The sequence below is a fragment of the Calypte anna genome, chromosome 1 (assembly GCF_003957555.1).
Source record: "Calypte anna isolate BGI_N300 chromosome 1, bCalAnn1_v1.p, whole genome shotgun sequence".
Taxonomy (NCBI): Eukaryota; Metazoa; Chordata; class Aves; order Apodiformes; family Trochilidae; genus Calypte; species Calypte anna.
Window position 1 is genome coordinate 53,014,475 of NC_044244.1, and position 11,384 is coordinate 53,025,858.

The 11,384-nt window shown below is 52.6% G+C and overlaps 1 protein-coding gene across 2 annotated transcripts; it reads left to right on the forward strand.

Moving 5' to 3' along the window:
* Nucleotides 1-559: 559 nt before the first annotated feature.
* On the forward strand, nucleotides 560-10,078 carry TXN2 (thioredoxin 2). 2 transcript variants are annotated; one of them, XM_030462497.1, is made up of 4 exons: nucleotides 560-617; nucleotides 1,266-1,474; nucleotides 2,907-3,030; nucleotides 9,340-10,078. In XM_030462497.1, exons 2-4 carry the CDS (start codon nucleotides 1,266-1,268, stop codon nucleotides 9,454-9,456), a joined length of 450 nt encoding a protein of 149 aa, XP_030318357.1. In that variant the 5' UTR covers nucleotides 560-617; the 3' UTR covers nucleotides 9,457-10,078. The 2 variants fall into 2 exon arrangements, with proteins under 2 accessions (XP_030318357.1, XP_030318365.1); XM_030462505.1 differs by having other exon boundaries at nucleotides 570-588.
* Nucleotides 10,079-11,384: the final 1,306 nt, after the last annotated feature.

Here is an 11,384-nt window from a genome sequence, read left to right on the forward strand (position 1 = left end):
GAAACAGAGGGAGGGAGGGAGGAAGAGAGAGAGGGAGGGAGGAGAGAGGAAGAGAAAGAGGGAGGGAGAGAGGGAGGGAGGGAGAAAGAGAGGGAGGAAGGGAGGGAGGGAGGGAGGAAGAGAGAGAGGGAGGGAGGAGAGAGGAAGAGAAAGAGGGAGGGAGAGAGGGAGGGAGGGAGAAAGAGAGGGAGGAAGGGAGGGAGAGAGGGAGGGAGAGAGGGAGGGAGAGAAGGAGGGAGAGAGGGCGGGCGGGCTCCCCATCCCTTTCCCAACGCAAACGCCGCTTCCCGTTCTGCTCCGCCCCGATCTGGCGGGGGCGGGGCCGGCGGCACGTGCGGATGGCGCGCCACGCCCCGGCCGTCCTCGCGGGGCCCATTGGTGGGGGCGCCGCCACCAATCAGAAGGCAGGGCTTGCCCCACGTGATACATCCCCCCTTCCGGGGCGGTGGGAAGTGGCTTGAGGGATGGCCGCGGCGACCAATAAGAAGTCGGAGGCTGGGAAATGGGGCCGTCCCGCCGCTCGCGACCTTCCGGTGGCGGCGACGAATCGTCGCGCGGGTGGGCGGGGCGCTAAGCGGAAGTTGTGTTGTGCGTGGGTCACCTCAGGGCTGGGGAAGGTGCGGGGGGCTGCGGGCCAGGCCAGGCGGGTTCGGGGGGCCGGGGGTTCGGTTCCGTGGGGGGCGAGGACGTTCCTTATGCCGCTGTGGCAGTGCGAGCCCCTGTGGTTAAGGCGTCCTGGCCTCTAGGAGTGGGAGGAGGAGTCGGGCCTTCATAGGTGGGGGGGTTGCGACCTGAGAGAAGGAGTTGGGCCCCCGTGGCTGGGGGGATCCAGCGTTATGGGGCTGGGGGAGCAGCGGGGCCCCCGTGGTTTGGAGGAGGCTGTCCTTCCCCAGCGGGACTGGGGGCTGAGAGCGGGCCGCTCCGTAGCTCGGGGGGTGCCGACCCGCTGCTGGGAGTTGCTGGGACCGCCTGGCTGAGGCCGTCGTGCCAAGGGAACAGGGGTCACGTAGCTGGGGCCCTGCCATGCGGGTGGGAAGGAACGGGGGCTGTGCTCTGTAGGGCCGGGGGAAACGGGGATGCTGAGCCCCGTGGAAATGGGGAGGAAGCCGGGTCGGTAGCTGGAGGCTCCGTGGTGGGTGGCCCTGCACGGCTGTGGGGCTGGAGCATAGGGGCTGCCCTGGTGAGGGGGCTTTGAGTGGGACAGCGCTGCAGTTGGACTGACCGTGGGGTGCAACCACCCCACATACCTCCTTCTCTCCCAGTAGATGGCCCAGAGGTTGATGGTCCGGCGGCTGCTGTCCCTCACCCCCAGGACACTGCCCCCACAGGGCCCCTTGGCACCGTGTGCACCCCCTGGCAGGCTCTTTGGCACCTCGGCAAGCTGGAGGAGCACCTTCAATGTGCAGGATGGCAGTGACTTCCAGGATCGAGTGGTGAACAATCCCAAACCCGTTGTGGTGGATTTCCATGCACAGTAAGTTCCCCCCTCGGCTCTTGCTGGGTGTCAGATATTAAAAGGTGCTTCTGCCCCTGCGGCACAACCCACAGAAGTTTCACCTGTCAGGTTGTACCACTGTGGGTGTAGCTACAGCCTGCAGGAGCATAAATGACAAGTGCCAGGAAGGTGTTCCCTGGGGTGGTGCAGCTGCACCTCCCAAGTAACTCAGGTGTCACACGGGCTGTGGTGTTGCATCATCTTCTAAAAGACGCCTCAAAAAAAGCTCCAGTGTCTCCTTTTTGTAGCTTTGTAGATTAAATGTCCTCTTAAAAACACTAAATGGTGTTAAAAGCTGTGGAGGAGCTTGGCGTGCCCCTGCACCGTCATGTTTTGCCTCTCCAGCTTTCTCAGGCTTCTGACAGCAAATGCCTTTTTGTATTTTTAACAACCACGTGATACTAACAGCAGCATTTAGCATTGATAAAAACGTTTCCATCCTCTTGCCAGTAAAAATATTCCAAGATCTTATCTCTGGATTAACGACCCTGATTATCTTTGGTTTCTCAAGTATTTTCATAGTCCCACGGTGCTGTCATGTGAGCCTCTTGTGGCTGATTTTGGGCAAACAGAGTATGAAACAGCTCCAAAACTTCTGCTCTAGATAGACCAGCCTGACAAACCCGAATGAACATTTATTGGGATCAGCCAAGGAAGAGAGGGCAAACAGCTGAAAGCCTGAAGCCTGAATTAGAGGGAGACTGAGGAGAAATAAAGTTTACCAGAGCTTTGATTTTAAAAGAAAAGGGCACGTAGAGCATTATCTCCTGTTTCCTTGGAAACAAGTAAGTTGGGAGCATCCTCACGGGTTGTGGTTGAAGGTTGCAGGGGTTGTTGCATCTGATTTGGAATAGGTGGTCTCTCTGAACAGTCCTCTGCCAGTTTTGCAGCTAAAAGGGGATTTCTGTGAACTCTGCAGTGAGTGTGGAGGTGAAGCCTGTGGTCTGACAACTGGCATAAGCTCTTCTGAGTGTGGGCTGTGACCCAGCAGTGACATTTGCCCCAGGGCAGCTTTGCAGTCAGTGAGAGCACAGCTCTGCACATGCCCCTCAGCAAAGAAGCAAAGCAAGGTCTGGATGAAGGGCCAAGAAAAAGAGGCAGGATGAACACCAAGGCTGGCAGAGCAGACTGGTCTGATCAGAATGACATCAAAAGCACCACAAAGGCTGAGCAGGTGACCTCTTCTTGTTACTCGGTGTCATCCACCCCCCCAGCACACACACAGGTACAGAGAAAAAAACCCTTTGGCAGTGCCTTTGTGAGAGAAATGTTTCTCTAAGCGTTGGTTAAGGAATGGTGTTTCCAGGCTGGCTCTTGAATGGAACAGTGATGGTGGTACAGTCCTATGAGCTTTCCACAGCTGCTGGGGTGCTTGCTGCCTCCAACTCCCCCTCTCCTCTTTCTCCATCAGGTGGTGTGGCCCCTGCAAGATCCTAGGCCCCAGGTTAGAGAAGATGGTGGCCAAACACGAGGGGAAAGTGCTGATGGCCAAAGTGGACATTGATGATCACACAGACCTTGCTATTGAGTACGAGGTAGGAGCCAGAAGAGCACAGACCTTCTCTTGGTGGTGGTGCAAAGAAGGTCCCCCCTTGGGGAGAGGTGTGACTGGGGCAGGGGTGTGGGTGGGCAGGGGAAGCTCAGTGCCTACAGGTTCCTGATTCTTCAGGTCATTCATTGGTAGGTGGATTTCACTTCTTGGCTCACCCCTAGCTCTGCTGCTCATGCTCGGCACCCCCACCTCTAATTCTGCAGAAACGTGGCCTCTGAGCCCTGCAGGTGTTTGTAAATGCCAACTCTTGCCTGGCCTCAGGGAGCCCCCAGCACAGGGAGTGTTTCACTGCATGCATGGGCTGCTCAGGTGCAGGGCAGGAATGTGAAGGGACAGACTCCAGTCTCCTGCTCTTGAACCCAGCTCTTCATGCAGCCAACCTGTTCTCTTTTCCTTCCTTGCTGGGGATTCATAGCATCATAGAATTGGCTGGGTTGGAAGGGACCTCAGAGATCATCGAGTCCAACCCTTTATCCACTACTGCTGCAGTTACCAGACCATGGCACTGAGTGCCACATCCAGTCTCTTTTTAAATATCTCCAGGGACAGAGAATCCACTACTTCCCTGGGCAGCCCATTCCAATGTCTGATCACCCTCTCCGTAAAGAAATTCTTTCTAATGTCCAACCTAAACCTCCCCTGGCACAACTTAAGACCATGCCCTCTTGTCTTGCTGAGAGTTGCCTGGGAAAAGAGACCAACCCCCCCCTGGCTACACTCTCCTTTCAGGGAGTTGTAGAGAGTGATGAGGTCTCCCCTGAGCCTCCTCCAGGCTGAGCACCCCCAGCTCCCTCAGCCTCTCCTCACAGGATCTGTGCTCGAGTCCCTTCACCAGCCTGGGTGCCCTCCTTTGGACCTGCTCAAGCACCCCAATTGCCTTCCTGTACTGACGGGCCCAGAACTGGACCCAGTACTCGAGGTGTGGCCTCAGCAGCGCTGAGTACAGGGGCAGAATCACTTCCTTGGACCTGCTGGCCACGCTGTTCCTGATACAGGCCAGGATGCCATTGGCCTTCTTGGCCACCTGAGCACACTGCTGGCTCATGTTCAGCTTCCTGTCAATCCAGACTCCCAGGTCCCTTTCTGCCTGGCTGCTCTCAGCCACTCTGTCCCCAGCCTGGAGCTCCCCACGGTGTTGTTGTAGGTGTCGCTGCTGGGTGACAGTGTCCTGTCCTTAAGCCACAGCTCAAGGAGGCACCATGGGTTTTGTCTGGCAAGCAGAATCCAGGTCTGAGAGCACTCGTGGGCAACAAGAGCCCATGTCCTGTTCTCCATAAGCATGGACCTTGATGCTTACACTAGAGTTTCACATGCCTGTTGTGTGTGTTGCCCATGCTGCCTTGCTCCCAGAAAGAAGCAGAGTGACTGGAGAAGGTCACAGCCTGGGTTTATGTGATTTATCTTTTCCCTATGTCAGTCATTAGGTAGTTTTAAGAAATGCAGAAATCGCTCTGACAACTGTGCTCAGTCCTGTTGTCTGTCCTTGTAACAACGCCACCACAACATGGTCTGCAGAGTTGGGGCACACAGGTGGAGCTGCTTTCCCTCCCCAGGTGAAGTCCTGCTCCCAGGGCAACACTTTGCTTAGCAAATTGTGAACCATCTGAGCAAGCTGGCATTTTGCCAAGCCTGGAGGTGCAGCTCCGGGCTGTTCAGGCACCCTGCTGGGTCAGGAGAAGGAAGTGGAAACAGCTTAGAATCATAGAATAGAATCATAGAATTGGCTGGGTTGGAAGGGACCTCAGAGATCATCGAGTCCAACCCTTTATCCACTACTGCTGCAGTTACCAGACCCTGGCACTGAGTGCCACATCCAGTCTCTTTTTAAATATCTCCAGGGATGGAGAATCGACTGCTTCCCTGGGCAGCCCATTCCAATGCCTGATCACCCTCTCCATAAAGAAATTCTTTCTAATATCCAACCTAAACCTCCCCTGGCACAACTTAGGACCCTGCCCTCTTGTCTTGCTGAGAGTTGCCTGGGAAAAGAGACCAACCCCCACCCAGCTACCTCCTCCTTTCAGGGAGTTGTAGAGAGTGATGAGGTCTCCCCTGAGCCTCCTCTTCTCCAGGCTGAACAGCCGTAGCTCCCTCAGCCTCTCCTCATAGCTTGTTCCTCTCCACAGCTCCCCAAGGAGACCTTTCTGGCTGTGCTGTGGTTCACTCAGTTGTCACCCACAAACATGACTTTCAGCTTCCACAAGCTGAGCACAAGGGCCCGCAGTGTTCTCCATGGTGGCACACCAGCAGATACGCCTTGGGGGAAGGAAGATACGGGCTGCTGGCTCCTGAGCAGGGCCGGGTGTTGCAAGCCCACAGACTGCTTAGCTCAAGGGTGCTGGTGAGAAGAAGTTGAAGAGGATGAGGCTGATTTAGTGGGGGTCAGAAAGTGTGTCAGTCCTCATAGGTGGAGGCAAGGCTCTGGTAGCACTCACCCAGGAGAAGAGAATGGAGATTATTAGATTAACTCTTGTGTTGTTCCAAGCCTTCTAATAGATTGAATTAGCTGGGATTATGAGAGGATATTCTCAATTGGCTGGGAAATGGCAAACTGAGTGCATGCATGTGAAGAGAGGTCTTTAAACAGAGGCTGAAAGTTGCTTCAGGTGTGCAGGGTTGGTGACACACTGCACTAGACAGTGAGCCAGTAGCTGCACAGCCCATTGCATGTACACATCTGTCTGCAGGGTCTGCATGTCTGGCCCTGGGGGCATAGGTGCTGGCAGGATTCAGGCTGCAGGCAAGGGCTGCCTGCTGGCAGAATGAAGTTTTTGTTCTACAGGAGAGACTGCTGCTTTCCACTGCTCTGAACAGTGCATGTTACCTGTTTTTTGACCATTGTGGCTAAGCCCTCATCCGTAGAAGAACATCTACAAATGGGTAGGGATAAAGGAGAAATTTTTGCTTTGCCCTTTGTATTCTGGGGCATCCTTTTCAAGACAGAAGTTTAGCTCATGTGCTGAGCATACACTTGAATTTACATCTTCTGCTAAGGAGATGTGGACATCAGAGCTGGTGGGAAGACACCAAGCTGAGATCAAAGTAGGACCAAAGATATTGTTTGAGAGAGATCAGGAAGACCAAAGGTTGTATTTAGGAGGGATCAGGAAAGATTTGTTTTTTTTAAAAAATTGGGTTTTTGAAAGCCATTCCAGTGGGGCTCAGATGTCTGCAGTCTGAGAAAGTTCTTGTTTTAGGATCCATGCTGCTCCCACAATTCTTCTGCTAGCTGCCAGGATTCTCCTTCCATCTGTGCTCATTCCCCTGCCCTTGCACACAGCCATCAGCTTGCTTTCTGGTTGCACAATGTCCTCTTCAGCAGTCTCCTAGGTGCAGGGGGAGGCAGGGCAAGGGAGAGACCCCCCTGCTCTGGAATGTTTGTGCATTCCTTCATGTGCTGCCTTCTGCCCGTGGCTCCCACTCATCCCAGCTTAGCACGAGGAAGGGATGTGCTTCTTGCAACTAGGAATGTCTCCAGCACTCTTCCCCATCAGCTATGCCCAGCACAAAAGTTCTTTTTCTGGGGATTCCTCCTTTTATCTAACACCTCTCATCTCTGGTTGTGGCCTTTCTGTGCTGCTCCAGACTGCTCCTGACCTCTCACCCCGGGAGCAGAAAGGGGAGAAGGAATACTTTTGTTTCAGCTGCTGTCTCTTTAAAATTCTTCAGATTCATCTCTCCCCTTGGCCCATTGCCTGCATGTGTGGCCACTGGGAAAGGGCAGCCCCTTCTCCAGCCACTGCAGGTGGGCATCTGGGGAGAGATGCTGGAGACAGGGAGGGGTGTTCAGCAGCAGAGCTTGGTCCTGTCTTTTGCCTCATTCTGAAGCCCGGGTGAAATCCTTCCCCTTGCTCCATTCTGTGGCATCCCAGCTCGTATAAAAGCCCCAGTTTCAGATGGGAGAGAATTTCCTCGTCACGGGTGCTGCCAAGAATAGCCTGGATGGGTTTGTTTATCTGTGTGGTCAGTGCTGATCAAAAGCAGCCTGGCCTTTTCTCTAGAAACACTCTTGAGAGAGTAGGAGGGTTTGTTTAGGTTCAGTGCAGATGGGACCCAAAAAAAGAAGAAAAAATTTAAAAAGGGGAAAAAAAAAAAAAAAGGCCCCAACTTTGTGTTCTAGAAGTTCCCATGACATTTGCTTCTCAAGCAGCAAAACAAAATATGTGCTCTGTTAAAGGGCTGCCCTTGCTGCAGCCAGCAGGAAGGAGACTGTCAAAAGCATCATGTTTTCTGGGCAGAGGCAAGCTGCTTGCTGCCCCTGCTCCTCACCCAGTTCTGCAGCACCAGCCCCAGACCTGACACTCGTTGGGTTTTGCTCACCAGCACAAAAAAGGGAAGAAATGGGGGGATGAAGGCTGTATGAAGCTCACAGGGGTGCTGGCCAGCTTGCAGAGCCCTGTAACTTCAGTGTTAGTTCCTTCTCTGCAGTGCTTCCAAGAGTTCCCCATTCCTCACCCAGGCTGTTGGTTGGGCACGTTGGGTTTTTTTGGGGTTTTTTTTTTTTGGATGGAGCTAAGGCAGCTCCACTCTTTATTTAACCCACTTTGCAAACCAGAGTGAGGCTCAGTGAAGTTTTGCCCTTCTCAGGGAGGGAGAGGAGAGGCCAATTGAGTGCAGTGCTGGTACCATCCTTTCTCACCCCTAAAATCAAACAGGAAGCACTCTTCCCAGAAGCAGCTGAGGGAACTGAGGCTGTTCAGCCTGGAGTAAAGGAGCCTGAGGGAAGACCTTATCACTCTACAACTGCCTGAAGGGAGGCTGTAGCTAGGTGAGGGTTTGTCTCTTATCCCAAGTATCAAGAGGAAATGGCCTCAAGTTGTGCCAGGGGAGGTTTAGATTGGATATTAGGAAAAAATTCTTCATGAAAGGCGTTTCAGGTACTGGATGGAAGAGGCTGCCCAGGGAAGCGGTGGAGCCTCCATCCCTGGAGGCAATCAAGAGCCACGTAGATATGTGGTGCTCAGGGACATGGCTTAGTGGTGGACTTGGCAATGCTGGGTTAAGGGTTGGAATTGATCTTCAAGGTCTTTTCCAACCAAAATGATCCTATGTTGGCGGCACCATCGGCTGGGGGAGCCCAGGCCCTCGGGCTCCGCTCCTGCCTGTCACTAGGAGGAGCTGAAGATCGTGGGTTGCAGCAGCCCCGGCGCTCCCATCCCTTCCGATGAGACTGCAAAAGCCTTGGAGAGCAGACTGCGGGGAGCCACGCCGGGCTGGCTGGCCGGGACCGGGTGGGAAGGGAAGCACAAAATGTCTCTTTCATCTCGGGCTGCCGACGGGAGAAAAGCCAGCCCTCTGGCAGGTTTCCCGAGGAAGGATTTGTAGATCCTTGCTGGCAGCACAGGCGGGAAGGCCCCTCAGGCTGGTGGGAAGGCAGCAAGCAAGATAAGGACAGGAGCTGTTTCAGAGGGGAGTCTTTGCAGAGATAAGGACACCGAAGCTGTGGGGTCAGAAGAGTGACCACATCTCTCCAGCACTGCAGCTCTCTCGAGTGCTGGTTCTCTTGATCATGTCCTCAGGGCCTCTTCTGTCACTGGTCAGCTGGAAAGTCCCTGGGGAGCATTGTCATTTCCAGTGCTGTTCTCTTGGATAATTCCAAGAAAACTTTGTTTTGGGATAAAAAAGCAGTGCTTAGGGCAGTGCAGCTGCCTGCTGGCTCTGTTCAGGGGGACTTTTTCTACTTAACTGTAAGGGAACTGCAATGGACAAGCACTGGTGTGTGACCAACTACACCATTAAAAGCTGGGGCAAAAAAGATAGGTTGGAGGGAGTTGTCACTACCATGGATGGAGCAGGAAATCTTGTGCAGTGATGGGAACCCTTCTCCAGTTTCAGATCTGTCTGGAGCAGGACATGGATTCAGTCTGATACCACCACCCTGGCTGTAAAACGTCCAAAGGTCATCATGTCTGAGTAGTGTCCTTGTAAAAGACTGGGTTTGTTTGCATATGATAGGACAAAAGGGAAGTAGAAATGGAATTCTTACTAGAGAGGGAGGGAAAGACTTTACCAGTTTGATTTTTATATCAGCTGTGGTTTTGTTCTCAAAATTTTGGGTCTTTAACTCCAAAAACTGCACAGACTTGAGCAGTGCAGAAATGAGGCCACAGGGAGAGAAGGAACATGAAATTCAGCTGGCCTGTGTTTTGTGAGTGGACAGGTTGCCCTTGGGCAGCACATGCTCAGCTCCCTGGTAGCCAGTTCTTCTGTTGAGCTCCATTTGGGGCCTGGGTGCAGTTGGGCTCCCCACAGCCTCTGCTCACCTGTGTCCCCTTGTTTCTCTTGCCCCCAGGTGTCGGCAGTGCCAACCGTGCTGGCTATGAAGAATGGAGATGTTGTGGATAAGTTTGTGGGGATAAAGGACGAGGATCAGCTGGAGGCATTCCTCAAGAAACTCATTGGAGCCTGAAGTAAAAGGGTGGCTGTACCTCTGCCTCTGGACGTGTCCATGTTGTGCATTCCTTGTTAGGGAGAACCGAGGGGCGTGTGAACTGCCTGCCTTGTACAACCTGGGGTTTTCTTCTGGTTTGGGGTTATTGGAGATGGACAGTGTGGTAACCCTTCCCTCCCCACTCCCCCTTCTCCTGAGCAGCAGTTGTAAAAAGTGCTGAGGAGTGGGGCTGCTTATCCTCAAAATGAGGAATGCAGCTGGAATTAGGAACCTTTGTTTATCAGCAAAGAGCTGACGTGTGGAGCTGCTGCTAAGCTAAGAGGAGGAATGTTTTTCTCTTTGCCTAGCATCTGATAGCCCAGAGCAGAGGGCAGTTGCTCCTTGCAAGATGTGGGTACATACCTGCCCTGGGTGGGTTTATTTAAAGCTGAGAATGCCTCTGCCTTGTCTGTGAAACCTGTCTCTTTGTCCCTCTGTCCTTTTGTTGCTGGGACAGGTACAACTCGTCCCTAGATCCATGGGCTCCCATCATAATTTTCTAAGAGAAAATAGAAGTATTTTATGGATCTCCTTTTGTAGGTCTGTAATAAAGATAAATTTATCGATCACTGCTGTCTAGCTGGAGAATAAAACTTGATTCTCAGAAAGCTCAGGGAAGTCCCTTGTTTATCTAGAGAGGTGAGAGAGCAGCACAGTGGCTGCTTTATAACGATGGGTTGGGAGAGCACAGATTATGACTTGATCCCTGCTAAAAGGCAATGTGCCAAAAACCAAAGCAGATTATTTTCACAGGGCTTTCAGTGCTGGTTCTAGGAGCTGCTCTGAGTGCTGCTGGACCCAGGACACCAGAAGGACCTGCCTCCAATGCCCAGAGGAACAGCATCTCCTTGTGCATGAGGAACCTGAGCTGTGCTTGCTCCCCCCATGTGTTTTCTACTCCTTTCCTCTCTGAGGAGCCTGAGAGCCTTCTCTCCCTTGTGTGAATGATTAAATCTGCTCACACAGGTGAGCCCTGCCAAAAGGCAGTCTTTTGACAGTAACTGCCCTGACCTTTAGACTAAGGGAGGCAGTTGTGTTCTCCTATATCTAGCAGCCTTTCTCTCTTCCTCCTCCTCACCATATACACCTGTTTACAGTCAACCTGGCTTCTTAGCTTCTAAGTGTGTGCTCCCAGCCTCTTCATTGTGCACTTATAGGCAGAGTGCAGCAGCACCAGGGTTGATGCCTACTGTAATGCTTAATTCCAGTTTGCTTATCTAAGCTACATGAGAATACTGTAAGTGCTTAATGGCCATGTACAACAAGCTGCTTTTTTTTTTTTCTTTTGGTCCCAGCTCTGTTTCCTTATGTCACTCTTAACTCTGCTTTGGCTCTGCTCCATTTCATCTCCCTGGCATAGGTTGTTATGAGCAGCAAAGCAATTTTTTTTTTTTCTGTGCCTTTGCAATAAGGATTTACAACATTTGAAGGAGTAGGGGAGTGGTGATCGAAGTACTGCAACCAACATCACTGCTTCCACCTGCTTCTATCATCCCTTGGAGCCTGGGCAGCAGCACAAGGTGGTGCTGGTCCCTGGAGATGAGTACCTCCCCACTGGGCTAGGCTGATCTCACCCTGCAGTGGGCTCCTAGAGGTGATGTCACTTGGAAGTAATTTGGTAAAGAGCTGTTGGTCAGTCATGATCAGTAAAAAATGGCATTTTCTTTTATTTGGGAGGCCACAGAAACCATGCTGCTTGTGTCCTGCTCATGTTTCAGGCTGGGCAGCTTGCCCTGCAGTTTCGGTGTTCCTGCTCTGTAAACATTTCTTGTAAAGACTGTCTCCATTTTCCTGCATGAGCAGGAAAAGTAGGGGAACAGCGTCACATACCCAACAATAGCCAATTTTCATGCTTCACCATACTGCAGAGCAGGAAAAAACACAGTGACTTTGCATTGTCTAATTAA

Bases quoted from the DNA above. Each gene is read 5' to 3' on its own strand.
- TXN2 (XM_030462497.1), top strand. From the start codon at position 1,266: ATGGCCCAGAGGTTGATGGTCCGGCGGCTGCTGTCCCTCACCCCCAGG. The intron at 1,475-2,906 runs GTAAGTTCCCCC...TTTCTCCATCAG, and splicing joins GTGGTGGATTTCCATGCACA to GTGGTGTGGCCCCTGCAAGA. The intron at 3,031-9,339 runs GTAGGAGCCAGA...TCTTGCCCCCAG, and splicing joins ACCTTGCTATTGAGTACGAG to GTGTCGGCAGTGCCAACCGT.